At 49.3% G+C, this 15839-nt stretch overlaps 1 protein-coding gene across 3 annotated transcripts in view; it reads left to right on the top strand.

Annotated features, from left to right (window-relative positions):
• Window positions 1-15839, top strand: part of LOC111144199 (kinesin family member 9) — a 49387-nt gene that overhangs the window by 13814 nt on the left and 19734 nt on the right. For all 3 annotated transcript variants that reach the window (XM_022498409.1, XM_022498408.1, XM_022498407.1), the window contains 5 exons: window positions 3620-3703; window positions 3813-3905; window positions 5162-5309; window positions 6373-6437; window positions 8829-8906. In XM_022498409.1, coding sequence (XP_022354117.1) covers window positions 3620-3703; window positions 3813-3905; window positions 5162-5309; window positions 6373-6437; window positions 8829-8906 — 468 coding nt within the window. The remainder of the gene's footprint in view (window positions 1-3619; window positions 3704-3812; window positions 3906-5161; window positions 5310-6372; window positions 6438-8828; window positions 8907-15839) is intronic.

The raw sequence follows: 15839 nt of genomic DNA, 5'->3' as shown, positions 1-15839 counted from the left end.
ACCCAGGTGCTCCTGCCCTCCTCCCTTTTTTTTTTTTTTTTAAGATTTTTATTTACCTATTTGAGAGAGAGAGAGAGAACACATGAGCAGGGGGAGGGGCAGAGGGAGAAGCAGACTTCCCGCTGAGGAGGGAGCCTGCGGGACTTGATTCCAGGATCCCGCAACCATCATCCTTGCCAAAGGCAGACGCCCAACTGACTGAGCCACCCGGGTGCTCCCCCTGCCTTCTTTTTAATTGAATATTTAATTTCTTATTGTCCTTTTTGCCCCCTTTACTAATTTAGAGGTTAAATGTTCATTCATATTTATATTCTCTCGCCTTCTCAGTTTATCCTAGAATAACAACTTGCACGTTTAGTTAATGTGTACATACCCAAATGAACATACCTACCTAGTGAAATCTGAATCAGCTCTGTGGATTATATCAGTGTCAGCTTCTTGGCTTTGATGTTGTGCTATAGTTTTGCAGGATATCATCACAGGGAGAGGCTGAGTGAAGGGTACAGAGGACCTGCCTGTACATTTCTTTGAAACTTCCTGTGGATCAAAATAAAATGTCATTTTATCCCCAACATTATGTTTTACTATAACATTGCCATTTGAATCATGTTAACAATTATTTTAAAATAAAACCTCTCAAAATCTAAAGTTCATGAAAACCTCTCCCTCCTCCTGGATTCTGTAAGAACCTTAGGATTGTCACCTTGTCTTTTACATTTTTGTTTTTTGATTCCGCAAGGGAATCATTATTAATGTTTTATATAGTCTGCATTCTTTTACATTTACCCTCATATTTACCACTTTCTTTTCTCCATAACCTTCCACTAGAGGATGTTTTCTTTCTTTCTGTTATACCTCCTTTACAGTGAGTGTGCTGGCAACAAAGAGTTTCTTGTATTTTGAAATGTCCTTATTTTATCCTAAATCTCAAAAGATAGTTTTTCTGGGTATAAAATTCTATTTTGGCATTTGTTTGCTTCTACCATATTAAAGATATCATTGCAAAGTTATGTTTTCCATCGTCAGTAGTGAGAAGCCAACTGTCAGTCTATTCAACAGTCTTTTCAAAGTGTGTTAGTCTGGATTCTCTGAGAAGCAGAGGCCAAGATGGGATTAAATGTGCAAATTTTATGAGGGGAAGTTCCTGTATCAAGGAAGCAGGGAGGGAACTGTGTAAGGTTGGTCAGCTGTCAAGCCATGATGAAAGCCTCAGGTGAAGGGAGGGAAGGTCAGGTGGAAGTTTCTAGATTGCTGTGCTGCATAAGGAAGGCTCAGGAGCAGTTAGCACAGGACTCTTCATGGAGGGAAGTACACTTCTCAGGCCATCAGAGCTTGCCTAGTGGAAGCCAGAAAGACAAAGGGAGAGAGCACTTCACAAAGAGGGGGCTGAAGGATGAAGGTGTAGTGATCCCTTACACTTTTGGTGAATGCCACTGAATTTGTGGGACAGGGGAAAGTGAGAAACTGTGGAGACAAGGCCATGGGGGTCAGCGAGGAGGTCAGCCAGGTCTGCTCCATGGCTTAGGGCTTCCCTTCCTCTCCCCAGGGGACCTTGTCACCACTGCTTTGGACCTTGTTCAGAGTATTTCTTTGGGGCCTTTAAGGGGACGGGGGTCTCTCCCACAGGTCCTTTTTCTCCTAAGAACAGGCATTTCTGCCATGTCTTTAGGTGTATTCTAGGGCCCAATTCTGTGAATTAGAGGCAAGGGCCCATTGTCCCTTTAAAAAATACAAATTACGGGACGCCTGGGTGGCTCAGTTGGTTAAGCCACTGCCTTCAGCTCAGGTTGTGATCCTAGGGTCTGGGATCGAGTCCCACATCGGACTCCTTGCTCAGTGGGGAGCCTGCTTCTCTCTCTTACCTCTGCCTACCATTCTGCCTGCTTGTGTATGCTCTCTCTCTCTCTGACAAATAAATAAATAAAATCTTAAAAAAAAATACAAGTTACTAATCTTTAAAAAAAAAAAAAGGTGGGGGGTGCCTCAGTGGCTCAGTGGGTTAAACTCTCTGCCTTCAGCTGAGGTCATGATCTCAGGGTCCTGGCATGAGCCACACGTCAGGCTCTCTGCTCAGCGGGGAGTTTGCTTTCTCCCTCTGCTGTTCCCCCCCATCTCTGTGTGCACACATGCACATGTGTGCTCTCTCTCAAATAAATAAAAAATCTTCAGAAAAAAAAGTAATAACATGTTCACTGTAAAAACATGAAAACGCAAACATATATAAAAAGAACACATGGGGGGCGCCTGGGTGGCTCAGTGGGTTAAGCCTCTGCCTTCGGCTTGGGTCATGATCCCAGGGTCCTGGGATCGAGCCCCGCATCGGGCTCTCTGCTCCGCGGGGAGCCTGCTTCCTCCTCTCTCTCTGCCTGCCTCTCTGCCTACTTGTGATCTCTGTCTGTCAGATAAATAAATAAAATCTTAAAAAAAAAAAAAAAAAAAAAGAACACATGGGAGCCCCTGGCTGGCTCAGTTCGTGGAGCAACATGCTGAACTCACAGCAGGCTGTGAGTTCGAGCCCCACGTCAGGTGTGGAGATTACTTAAAAATAAAATCTTTTTAAAAAATGAAAAAATAGGGGCGCCTGGGTGGCTCAGTGGGTTAAAGCCTTTGCCTTCGGCTCAGGTCATGATCCCGGGGTTCTGGGATCGAGCCCCGCATCGGGCTCTCTGCTCGGCAGGGAGCCTGCTTCCTCCTCTCTCTCTGCCTGCATCTCTGCCTACTTGTGATCTCTGTCTGTCAAAAAAAAAAAAAAAATCTTAAAAAAAAAAAATAAATAAAATAAAGAAATGACCTCTAAACCCCAACCCAGAAGTGACCATTCTGAACATCTTATTGGAAGCATCTGTGTATTCTTTCTTGTGGGAGTGCTTTTGTGTTCCTTAGATTGCTCCACCATATGATTTCACCCTTCATTTGGTTGATGTGGTGCACCCCATTGATTGATTGGCACGTGCTGAACCATCTTTGCATCCCAGGGGTTAGTCCTCCATCATCCTGGTGTATGATCCTTTTACTGTGCCACTGAAGTTAGTTTGCTGTGATTTTAGATTCTATGTTTCTCTATGATTAAAAAATATTCAACATTTTCCTGGCTGTGTCACATTCCACTGTATAGACAGATCATTCCCTAATCACTGAATATGTAGGTTGATTGTAAGTCAGTATTCGTGAACATTTCTAAGACTCTTCATTTTTTTTTTTTTTTAAAGATTTTACTTATTAGAGAGCATGAGCAGGAGGGAGAAGGAGAAACAGACTCCCTGATGGGCAGGGAGCCCAGTGTGGGGCTAGATCCCAGGACCCTGGGATCATGACCAGAGCCAAAGGCAGATGCTTAACCGACTAAGCCACCTAGGTGTCCTCTAAAACTCTTAATATTTATTCTACTTTGCTTTTCAGAATGCTCTATAGATTCACACACCTTAGTGGAGGCTGAAGGTCTAGGTTTGGACTCCAGGTTGGTCTCCCATTCTACTAGTTTATAAATGAGATTTCTCTGGAAGGTCTGATGGCAGTAACATGAAATCTCTTGTGTAGCTGTTGGTATAGTTAAAAATGACCCAAATATCTTACTATTTTAATTTTTCAAAATGCTGTCTATGTTCCCCCTCCTTTTCAGGGAGAGACCAACAGGATTATAGCCTCTCACACAATGAACAAAAACTCATCCAGGTCACACTGCATTTTCACCATCTATGTGGAGGTGAGCGCGAGCTCCTTGAAGAACCCGGGAGGGACGGCCGAGTCCCGGGGACCTGCTTTGTCAGAAACTTCTCCCTGTGATGTCTAACCTCTGCTTGGATGTTTCCTAGGCCCATTCACGGACTTTATCAGACGAAAAGTACGTCACTTCCAAAATTAACCTGGTGGATCTAGCGGGCTCGGAAAGGCTGGGGAAGTCTGGGGTAAGTGGGTAACAGGAGGTGCCTTCTCAGCAAGCCACAGCCTGTTTCCAGCATTGAGCCTGTGCACATGGGCTGTCCCTCAGGGTTTTTGAGAGCCCAGTCCTCAGCTAGGCATGCTAGAGCACACGGGCTTGACCCTGTGGAGCTGGGGGAACTGGTATCAGTAGAGGTGAACCAGCAGCAACATAGTTCTAGTTCCTACCTAATGGGATTTTTGTGAACATTGAGATGATGGCGCCAAATTCTTAGCAAGGTGCCAGCCCTCAGGAAGTGCTCAGTAAATGCTTTGTGCTAGTACTAGCCTTTCTCTGTGTATGGGGAGAGGGGTGTCCCCATGAGTCTTGCCGCATTTCATCTTAGACATTCCTATGAGTTTGAGTAGTAGCATAAGAATTCACAGGATTCACTGAATGCATTTCTACGTGCATTTTTACACTTGATCTTAGCCAAAAGGCCGAGAAGCGATTCTGTGTGCATTTTTAAAAAGATTTTATTTATTTATTTTAGAGCTAGAGAACAAGGCGGGGAGAGAGTGAGAGGGAGCATGCGCACAGGTGGGGTGGAGCAGAGGGGGAGGGACAAGCAGACTCCAGGCTGAGCACAGGTCGGGACACAGGGCTCAATCCCGCAACCCTGAGATCATGACCTGAGTGGAAATCAAGAGTCAGACACTTCACTGACTGAGCCTCCTAGGTGCCCCTCCTGTGTGCATCTGTCTATGTGTTTTGTTTTGTTTTTTTAAAGATTTTATTTATTCATTTGACAGAGATCACAAGTAGGCAGAGAGGCAGGTAGAGAGAGAGGAAGGGAAGCAGGTTTCCCGCTGAGCAGAGAGCCTGATGCGGGGCTTGATCCCAGGACCCCGGGACCATGACCCGAGCTGAAGGCAGAGGCTTAACCCACTGAGCCACCTAGGCGCCCCTGCCTACGTGTTTTTATGCGTATGATAGCCTCAGGGTGATGTGCTCACATATCTGTACAAACATTCCTGGGCGGATTCATGCCGGTGTGACTCTTAAGTGAGTCTGCATAGGAATATTCACGTACGTATTCATATGCACGTGAACGCCCCCATAAATATTTGCAGGAGCATTCCTGGGAGTATTAGTATTAGCCCAAGGTGGGATGCAGTCCCATGACACTGGGAGGATGGCGGGCTCTGGGAAGGAGGCTCTGGCCTGGTCACCCACCCACAGGGCTCTCCGCGGGGCTGTCTCCCCACTTGGTGTGAAGTGGATGTAACTTTTGGTTTGTAGTCTGAGGGCCGCATGCTGAAGGAAGCCACCTACATCAACAAGTCGCTGTCATTCCTGGAGCAGGCCATCATTGCCCTCGGGGACCAGAAGCGGGACCACATCCCCTTCCGCCAAAGCAAGCTCACCCACGCCCTGAAGGACTCGTTAGGTGAGGGTGTGGGTGGTACCCCGAGAGGAGGGACAGGCCGGGCCTCGCTGCCGCTGGTGATCACGAAATTGCTCCCTTCCGCTGGCCTGTGCTTCCCTGCGGCCTTTTCTTGGTGACCCCAGACGCAGACACAGCGGAAAAGGCAGAAGCATGAGTGGTATCCTTGTCTGTCACCCACAGCGTGCCATGCTATTCCCGCAGAACCTTGGTGGAAGCTTTTTCCTCTGCTGGGAATACCGTCTCCTTTCCCCTCATCTCTAAACCTGGAAGAATCCTTCATGGCCTTCAAGACCGTGGTGGGCCTCTCCCTACGCTGCCTTTTCTTCCCCTACGGCCTCTCTAACAGAGGAGCAGGGGCTGTGTCTTTGCATCCTCGTGTCTCCAGGCTTTCGTGTTGGGCCTGTTGGCGCAGTCATGAGTGTCTGATTATTGGTGGAGTGCCACCAGTAGCGAAACCCTGACCCGCAGCCGTCTCCCCATCCCTCCCTGCCCCATGCCAGCTCTCCTCTGCTCTCCCCCTGCTCCTCTTTTAGGTGCATCCTGTGGCCTCTCCCCTTCCCTTCCCTCCTCCAACCTCAAACATGCTTGGATGTGTCCACTGTAACCCTGTCTGAGTCAACTCGGGTGGCCATAACAGACTGGGGGGGCCCACACAACAGACGTTTATCTCTGACGGCTCTGGAGGCTGCAAGTCCCAGATGGTTTCCTGGTGAGGACTCTGTTTCTGGCTTGTAGACGGCTGCTTTCTTGATGTGCCTTCACATGGCCAAGAGAAAGAAAGAAACGAGAGAGGGACCAGAAAGACAGAGTTCTGGTCCCTCTCTCTTTCTTATAGGGCCACTAATCCCATTATGGGGGCTCTACCCTCAGGACCGCATCTAAACCTCATTACTTCCCACAAGCCCCCTCTCTGGATTCAATCACATTGGGGGATAGGACTTCAACATAGGAATTTTGACAGGACACAGACACTCAATCCATAACAGACCCCCACCAGACTCAAAGGAATCTCTTAGCAGAAAACCACATGGTTCATGGCGCTTCTGTGTCCTCCTTTCTGCAGGGGGAAATTGCAATATGGTCCTCCTGACGAACATCTATGGAGAAGCTGCCCAGTTAGAAGAGACGGTATGTAAAGACAGCCCACACGGCCTACTTGGAATCCTTCTCACGGATTCCAGGGCTGGGTAAGGCTGGCTCTGGGCTGGCTAAGCTGGCCTACTTAGCCACAGACATTGTCAAAAGGGAAGGGATCCAGGGGATAAATCAGCCAAAATTGCTGCAGGAGGCCCAGGCAAGATCCACATACCAAGTACCAAGGGGCAGAGGCTGTGTTGAGGAGGAGACAAGGCAGGAAGCAGGCACAGGGTGGGGGCCTCTGTGAGGAGAGTTTCGCAGGGGGAAAGGACTGTGCTCCCTGGGGTGCTGCTCCTGAGAACTGGGATCTAGGACAGCGGATTTCTTGTTCTTCATAATTACACACTTAACAATCTTAGAAGTACCACAGATTCTGGGCTGCGGTTATAAGGCCTGGGTGAGCTGACAGGCATTAAGTGTGTGCGCTGTGTGTAGGGTGGTAGGGATGGGCTGGGAAGAGCAGCTTGGGAGAGGTGAGGTGCCTGTGGCCTGAGGCCACAAGGTTCCTTGCCATGGCCTTCGGTAACATGAGAGGCCCAGATGAAGGAGCCCTTCAGAGGAAACGGGACTTTTCCTGAAACTGGGGTGAGGAAGGTGGGCACCGAGCCGGCTGCGGTTAAAGGATGTGTAGTACAGAAAGCTGAGGTGCTCCTGGCAGAGGAGACTGTGGGCCCGAAGGTGTGGGCCATGCTAGGAACATCTGGCCACTGCAGGGGAGGGCCTGGGAAGAAGAAGGGGAGAAAAAACTGCAGAGGCTACACGGGCACTGGTGGCCAGGCTGATGCTTTCGCTGTTCTGCCAGTTGCTGGGGTGTCATGGCGTTTGAGTAAGGGAGGACTGTGGCCAGCATTGTGGCTCAGGGAGATTAACCCAGCTGCAGGACCCAGGTGACCTGGGAGGGGACAAGCTTATGAGAACCAGAGGCAGTCATATAGGCCATAATGGCTGAGGCAGTGACACGGGTAAGCTCACGCAGCTGGGCACCCCTGCAGCGGTCTTCCTCCAGATTCCCCAATCTGCCCGACTATGATAAGTCAGGCAGATTGGGGAAGCTCTCTGTAGGCATTTTGTTTTGTCAAGGGTGGATGGTTAGGGCAAGCTTCAGTCATCTGGAGAATCCATTTAGGCGAAATAGATCCTTTCCAGGCACACTGCAGGGCCTTCCAGTTTCTTGCATTAGGGACCGGTCTGCGTCCAGAGAGGGTGCCCTGGGACTTGGGAGGCCAGGAGGGAGCTCCCGCTGACGTGCAGGCAGCATCCCCAGAGGAAGGCTTCAGGAACCTCCCAGTCTCAGCATGACAAAGCACGGGCGAACCCCAAGAGGAGCCATATGAAAATCTGGCCTCCTGACTACCTTGCTGAGGAAATGCCCTCTGAGACAGGCCCCCCTCTCTCCTTATCCCCACCCCTGAGATGGTCACCACACAGGAAGCAGCTCACCTGGTACCTGGCATCCCCAGAGCTTTGTGACCCAGGACACAGCCCATGGAACCCGGAGCTGCTGTTGGAAGGGTCTCGGGGGTTTGGGACAAAGGAATATTGGGGTGTGGAAGCTAATGATTCTCTTTTTCAAGTGCTTTAAGCCTTCCACCCTATTCCTGTCAAGGATCATGTTGCTTTATTCAGTGACACTGCTTGTAACGTGTGGGAGTAGATACAGCGAGGGCGCCCTGGCCACACTTGCTGCTGTGCGCAGAGCAAGAGAGCCTGATTCCAGCCCACACAGAAGCTGCTCAAGCTGCAGGGACGGGGCCTCCTCCCGAGGGCTTGCTATGGGCCAGTCATGTAGAGAGCATGTTACAGACCTCTTCACCAAGCCTCCCGGGCCCTGGGAGGCAGCTCTTCCCAACCTTACAGAGAAGCTCCAAAGTCTGTCAGAGGTTGCACAGTTGGTCAGGGCAGAGTTCTTAACCACTAGACCAGACTGCTTGAAGGAAGAGCCCTTTTGGGCCTTCTTCTGGGCCACTCCTGGGTGACCCTGCCCCCAACCCCAAGTCTGCCTCCCTGTTTCAGGGCCCCCAGTCAGCCCAGCATGGTGTGAGGCTGGGATCTTAGGGCCTGCCCTGTGCTACCACTGGCTGTTCCCCATTGCCGGGGAGCAGCCCTCCACCTCTCATGCAACAACAGTGCTATGGAGCAGCGTGTTGGGGCCGTTTCTCAAGTGCCCGCTTACGTGACTGCCTCATGGGCCTCTAGCTGTAATTATCCCTGCCTGGCTGCCCCTCCCTTCTCCCCAAGAAGGAGACCCCACCCTTCACTATGGAGTATGTCTATATGCAGAGATTCATCTTTTCTGGTGGGCTCCTTGGACCTCCTTTGCAAATATCTCCACTCACGAACCATTGGCTAAAGACACAGAGGTCTGTCTGATCTGTTTCTCAGCTGTCTTCGCTGCGGTTCGCCAGCAGGATGAAGCTGGTCACCACAGAGCCTGCCATCAACGAGAAGTATGATGCTGAGGTACTAAGGGGCTTGTGGGCAGGTGTCTCACTGGGGGGAAGGTGTGTGGGTGTGCTGCCTGGGTCACACAAGCCTCATTTCCCTTTCTGCCTCACCTGAAGATCTCCTTGCAATCTTGGGTCTGTCGTTTTACACCCTGGGGCAGACCAGGGTCTTCAGAGGCCCTGGAGACCCCCTAGGGGGCCAGCACACAGATGAAAGGGCCAGGTCAGGTTACCACCCAGCTCATTGTGTGAGGCTTTCGGGGGCTTCTAGGTGAGAGTTCCTTAGAGCTAACTGTTTCGAAGTGAAGTAGGTGTGGACAGACTCTCAGACTCATCTGGTTATGCCACCACAGAACCTCTTTCGTCCCAGCCTGTGTGATCCCTTTAAGCAAGCAGAGCTGACCAACCAGAAGTCGCACTCAGCATCACCACTGCCCAGGGAAATGCAGGTTGAAAGCTTAGTGGAATTCCACCGTCAGACCAGCCCAAACTAGAATTGTTCTGACGATGGAGAATGACGGTGGGGATGTGCAGAGCGTGTGTCTGTCTCTGGCCACAGTGTCATCCATCCAGCTGCTGTGGAGAGCATGCTGGCAACATCTCGCCAAATCAAAACTCATTTACTGGTAACTTGGCTTTCCTTTAGGATGCTTGTAGAATCATGGTTACCAGAGACAGGAGCATATGCATGCCCTAAGCTCATGACAAAGCAGTTAATTAGACCTTCCAGAGTCTAAATCCTGATGGAAAATAATGGTCCCTGTGGCTCCCTAGAGCTAACCCATGGCTTGGAGGCAGAGGAAAGTTTTGGGTTGGTTAGAGCTGTGGCTCTCAAACACGCACGAGTATCCAAACCCCGGGCAGGCTTCCGGAATAGCAAGTCACTGAACCCATTCGCAGAGTTCCTGATTCCATTGGTGGAGGGGTGAGGCTTAAGGATTTACATTTCTAGTAAGATCCCTGATGCTGCTGCTGCTGCTGTTCTGGGGCCACACTTGAGAACCACTGGCACAGTAGTCAAGAGCCATGGTCCCCACAGTGGGCTGTCGTGGTGTGGCGACCTGCTCTTTCCTTCCTTCAGCTGCCTAGCCTCAGTGAGATGCTTACCCTTCCTAAGCCTCAGTGTCCTTGACTGTGAACTGGAGAAGTAGCAGAATCCACTCTCAAAGAGATGTGGTGAAGAATAAGCTCGCGGGGAGAAACCCCTTAACACAGTGCTGTCGTGGAGTAAATGCTCAGTAAATGTTAGCTAGTCCCCTACTCACTCGTACGGGTCAGCAGGGTCCCTTTCTGGGTGGACAGTCTAGAAGCGTTCTTCGCATACCTGTGTGAATGGCCTCGGGACAGAACAGGGCTCCCACTGCTCATTGGATTAGTAGCCTTTAATTAACAGGAGACTAGCTAAGTGAGCTACAGAGGGAGGGAGTCCAGGCTCAAGTTGCGTGTCTGGATTATCTCAAGTGGGACCACAGCGGGCCAAACGCTAGCTTCTGTCGTTTCCACCGAGTCTAAAAATGTGCACAGCAAAGCTGAAGATCATGAATGGATAGATGCAAGGGCAGTGAAAGAAAAAAGTGTGGGAGTGGGAAGACCACACAGAGGTTGGGGGTTCCCTCTGGAATGTCGGGTGGTATGGACTTGGAGTGAGGCTCATAGTGGCTTCACATTTATCTGCCATGTTTTATCTCTCTCTCTCTCTCTTTTTTAAAGATTTGATTTATTTATTTGACAGAGATCACAAGTAGGCAGAGAGGCGGGCAGAGAAAGATGGAGAAGCAGGCTCCCCGCTGAGCAGAGAGCCCGATTTGGGACTCGATCCCAGGACCCTGGGATTATGACCTGAGCCAAAGGCAGAGGCTTTAACCCACTGGGCCACCCAGGCACCCTGCCATGTTTTATCTCTTAAAATGAAAAACAAAGGGGCGCCTGGGTGGCTCAGTGGGTTAAAGCCACTGCCTTCGGCTCAGGTCATGATCTCAGGGTCCTGGGATCGAGTCGCACGTCGGGCTCTCTGCTCAGCAGGGAGCCTGCTTCCCTCTCTCTCTCTCTCTCTCTGCCTGCCTCTCTGTCTACTTGTGATCTCTCTCTGTCGAATAAATAAATAAAAATCTTTAAAAATAAAAAAATAAAAAATAAAAAAATGAAAAACAAAAACAAAAATTGAATCCAATAGGACATCTGGCTGTTCAAGTCCAGTTTTGGGGTGGTCTTCCTGGGTTTCATGGCATTATTTGCTATGCTTTTCTGTAGTTTGAGGATTTTATTTATTTATTTATTTATTTATTTTTAAAGATTTTATTTATTTGTCAGAGAGAGAGGGAGAAAGAGCAAGCACAGGCAGACAGAATGGCAGGCAGAGGCAGAGGGAGAAGCAGGCTCCCCGCCAAGCAAGGAGCCCGATGTGGGACTCGATCCCAGGACGCCGGGATCATGACCTGAGCCGAAGGCAGCTGCTTAACCAACTGAGCCACCCAGGCGTCCCAGATTTTATTTATTTTTGTTAATTTCCTCATCCGGTGTCCTCTGAACTTGGGACCCCCGCATTGCCATGTGCGAACCTGGCTGGGTAGGCCATGCGCCGGACAGCAAGCACTTCCATGCCCTTCTGTGTAATTTTTGTTCTGAAATCGGCATGGTTGGTCCCGGCCAACCAAGTCTCCGTGTCACCCAGCGTGGCCGTGTGTATGATCTTTATGATCAGCATTTATAAGCAAGAATTCTTGAGACCTGAGGAATTCCTTTGGTTGCCCCTTTTTCCCTGGACCACAGCCAGCCTGCCAATGTTATTTCTAGCACCATCTTCAGCATAGATGCCTCTTTTCGAGGCGGTGGGGTAGCTTCCGTGGCATTTCCTCGGCTGACCATAAGGCGAGAGACTGAGTTCTTGATCCACCTCTGCCACCAGCTGTCTCTGAGCCTTGGGGTTTTCACCTTTGAACTCGGGGTGGGACTGATGAACTCCCATGACCCTCCCACTCTGTGAGTTTGTGATGCTGTGAGGGGGTGTAAAGGCTGCGAGCCTCAGGCATAAACAGGCAGCAGAGCGACACTTGTTGTTCTCTTCTGCTGAGAAAAGAGAGCACCGGCAGGCCGTGAGGAGTGGGGGTCAACAAGGGAAGCTTCCTGGGCCGAGAGCCGCTCGTAACCTGCTGTGCTCCTTAAGCAGAACTTTCTGAATTAGCCTCATTACACTTATGCTGAAAACCCCTGACCATCAGAAAACTTATGTGAGTCTGTGCTGATTCCATCTAGAAAATGGCCCTGAGCTTTAAAGAACTTGGCCAGGTTTTGTGTTCCACCTGGGGTACCCCCCCCCAAAAAAAAGGAGTCCGTCAGCTAGGAGGTGCTACCAGGTCCTGTTCTGTGGGGCCCACTGCTCCCGCTCTGTGTTTCCAAGCAGCTTCTCTCCAGTCAGATTGCCAGGCATTAGGAGAAGCAGCTCCAATGCTCTCAGGATGTGACATGGAGGCTGGTTCCCCTGGAGCGGGGGTGCATCTCCCCACATCACCTGACTGGCCCGGAGATCTAAGCTTGGCTCCCCCGGCCACACTGGACAGTCATCCCTCTGGAGGCCCTCAGTGTTGCAACCAGACCTTCTCTAGATGGGGCATGACGTCTTTTCCAGAGCGGAGATCCCTCAGCTGAGAGGACGGGCTGGCCACCAAGCCTCTCCTGTTGACCTCATAGGAAGTCTACTGAAAGAGACCATCTTGGGGCTTCCCAGAGGGGCAGAGCCAGATTTGGACCCTGGTCATGCGCTTTGAGTCCCAGGCTTTGTGCCCTGAACTGCCACAGAGCCACCAGGATGCCAGGGTTCTGTCACCCCTAGCTGCAGACTGGTCACAGCTTTGGTCACCAGTCCCAGGATCTAGTTGTCAGGGGCTCCCTCCAGTGGCCATTTTTCAACAACTGAAGGAAGCCCTGTTCACAGTGGCAGTTCTCAGCGTAAAATCCCTGTGCCTCTCATCTATCAACTGTAAAAATGACTCAGCAATTCCGTTTCTAGAAATATATCATTTATCCATTCATCTAAAGTCTACAGAACACTTAGCACGTGCCAGACACTTTTGAAGCACTTGGAATGTTAGTATGCAAATAAACACATGTCTCTGTCCCCAAAGAGCTGATGGTCTGCTGGGGGTGGGAGAGAGAGATAATAAATATAAGAAATAAGTGAGTCTAGGGGCACCTGGCTGGCTCAGTTGGGAGAGCATGTGACTATTTTTTTAAAAGATTTTTATTTATTGGGGTGCCTGGGTGGGTCAGTCGTTAAGCGTCTGCCTTTGGCTCAGGTCATGATGAGATCGAGCCCCGCATTGGACTCCCTGCTTAATGGGAAGCCTGCTTCTCCCTCTCTCACTCCCCCTGCTTGTATTCCCTCTCTCACTGTGTCTCATTTTTATTTATTTGTTTAATTGATGGAGAGAGAGACACAGCGAGAGAGGGAATACAAGCAGGGGGAACGGGACGGGGAGAAGCAGGTTTCCCGCCGAGCAGGGAGCCCGATGTGGGGCTCGATCCCAGGACCCTGGGATCCTGACCTGAGCCCAAGGCAGATGCTTAATAACTGAGCCACCCAGGTGCCCCGAGCATGTGACTCTTGATCTTCGGGTTGTGAGTTCGAGCCCCATGTTGGGTGTAGAGATTACTTAAATAAATAAACTATTAAAAAAAACCAAACCAGGAAGTGAGTCTAGATCTTGCTATTTGCAACAACATGGATAGCCCTGGAAGACATTATGCCAAGTGAAATAAACCAGATACAGAAAGAAAAATAATGCATGATCTCACTATATGTGAAACCTAAAAGGTCAAATTAATAGAAGCAGGGAGTAGAGTGGTGGTTACCAAGAGTAGGGGCAGGGGCCGAGGAAAGGAGAGATGATGGTCGAAGGGCACAAATTCTCATTTATGCAACGGGTAAGTTCTGGGATCTGATGTACAACATGGTGACCGTAGTTAATAGTATTGTATACTGGAAATTTGCTAAGAGAGTAGATCTCAGAGGCTCTTAGCACACACAGAGAAATGGTCGCTAGGTGAGGAGATAGATATGTTAATTAACTTGACTGTAGCAATCATTTTACTATATATATGTGTATGCTGTTGTACACCTTAAATATTCATAAATACTCATACCTCCAGACCACTATAATATACCTTCTATTACAATAAAGTGAGTCAAATGAATTTTTTGGTTTCCCAGTGCCTGTAAAAGTCATGTTTACACCATACTGTAGTCTGCTAAATGTGCAATAGCATCGTGTCTAAAAAAAAAGTATATACCTTAATTTAAAAATGGTTTTTCAGTGGGGTTCTTGGCTGACTCAGTTGGTTGAGCATCCAACTCTTCTTTTTTTTTTTTAAAGATCTTATTTTTTTTTTAGATCTTATTTATTTATTTGACAGGCAGAGATCATAAGTAGGCAGAGAGGCAGGCAGAGAGAGGGGGGAAGCAGGCTCCCCACTGAGCAGAGAGACCAATGCAGGGCTTGATCCCAGGAACCTGGGATCATGACCTGAGCTGAAGGCAGAGGCCTTAACCACCGAGCCACCCAGGCACCCAGCATCCAACTCTTGATCTCAGCTCCAGCCTTGACCTCAGGGTTGTGAGTTCAAGCCCCATGTTGGGCTCCATGCTGGTTGGGGAGCCTACGCAAAATAATAATAAGTAAATAACTGTTAAAAAATATTTTTTTACTAATAAATGCTAACCATCATCTGAGCTTTCAGCAAGTTGTAATCACTGATCACAGGTCACATAATAAATACAAGGATGATGAAAAGGTTTGAAATATTGTGAAAATCACCAAAATGTGATGCAGAGACATGAGGTGAGCAAATGCTATTGGAAAAATGGTACGAAACAGAGTTGCCTGACACAGGGTTGCTACAAACCTTCAATCTGTAAAAAGTGCAGTTTCTGGGAAGTTCAATAAAGCAAAGTGCAATGAAATGAGGTATGCCTGCCTACAATTTCTCTTGAACAATTTTTTTAATGTTAGGGGGGAAAAAAAGAAAGAAATAGATAAGTTCTAGAGTTCCACTGCTCAGTACATTAGCTCTGCTTGCTTGGGGCTATTTAAATTAGTTAAAATAAAAGTTCACTTTCTGGGTCACACTAGTGACATTTCAAGTGTTCCATAGCTACATGTAGCTCATGGCACAGATAAAGACCATCTCCATCATAACAGAAAGTTCTGTGAAACGGCATTGCTCTGGGGTATGTTGGTGATAGGTGCTATGAAAAAAATTAGAGCAAGATTTGCAAAAAAGAGTGGTGTGGGCGTGGGGAGGGCATGGCAGTTTTCCGCGGGGTGATTGAAATGTGCTTAATTTAGAAGCTCTTGAACAAAGACTTGAAGGAGGTGTGGGGGTGAGCCAGGGCAGTACTTGGGGGAAGAGTGTCCCGGGCAGAGGGGACAGGTAGGGCAGAGGCAGGAGTGTGCCAAATAATTTGGTAGGGCTGGAATGAGCTTGGGGGGAACAGCAGGGAAGAAGTAATGGGGGCAGATCACAAAGGGCCGACGTTACCCAACAGAAACCTAGAAAGACCCAAAGATCTAAGGACAAAAATGTTGTGCAGTGTTGTTTGAAGCAGCAAAAATATTAGAGGTGACGTACCTGATTATCAGCAGGGAACGGCGATATGTCTGTGCAATGGTCAGGAAGGATGAGGGTTAAAGGTATGACTGTGCTTGGAGAGCATCTGGAGGCAGTGGGCTGCACTGAGAGGGACACCACCCTGGTAGACCAGAAATCTGAAGCTCCTGGGAGTTGGGGTATGCGGTTGCCCTGTGGGTGCCTGTGCTCACTGTGTTCTGTCTCCTCTGCTCTAAGAGGCAGAGGTCAGGGGACTGCTGAGGCCCCCAGAGACCCTAAACTCACCCCAGTTGGGGAAAAGTCACTGACTGGGAGGGAGCTGTCCAGATGCTGACATCACACCCCA

The sequence above is a fragment of the Enhydra lutris genome, unplaced genomic scaffold (assembly GCF_002288905.1).
Source record: "Enhydra lutris kenyoni isolate GAN:26980312 unplaced genomic scaffold, ASM228890v2 scaffoldscaffold10, whole genome shotgun sequence".
Classification (NCBI taxonomy): Eukaryota; Metazoa; Chordata; class Mammalia; order Carnivora; family Mustelidae; genus Enhydra; species Enhydra lutris.
This window is presented reverse-complemented; position numbering and strand designations above follow the sequence as displayed.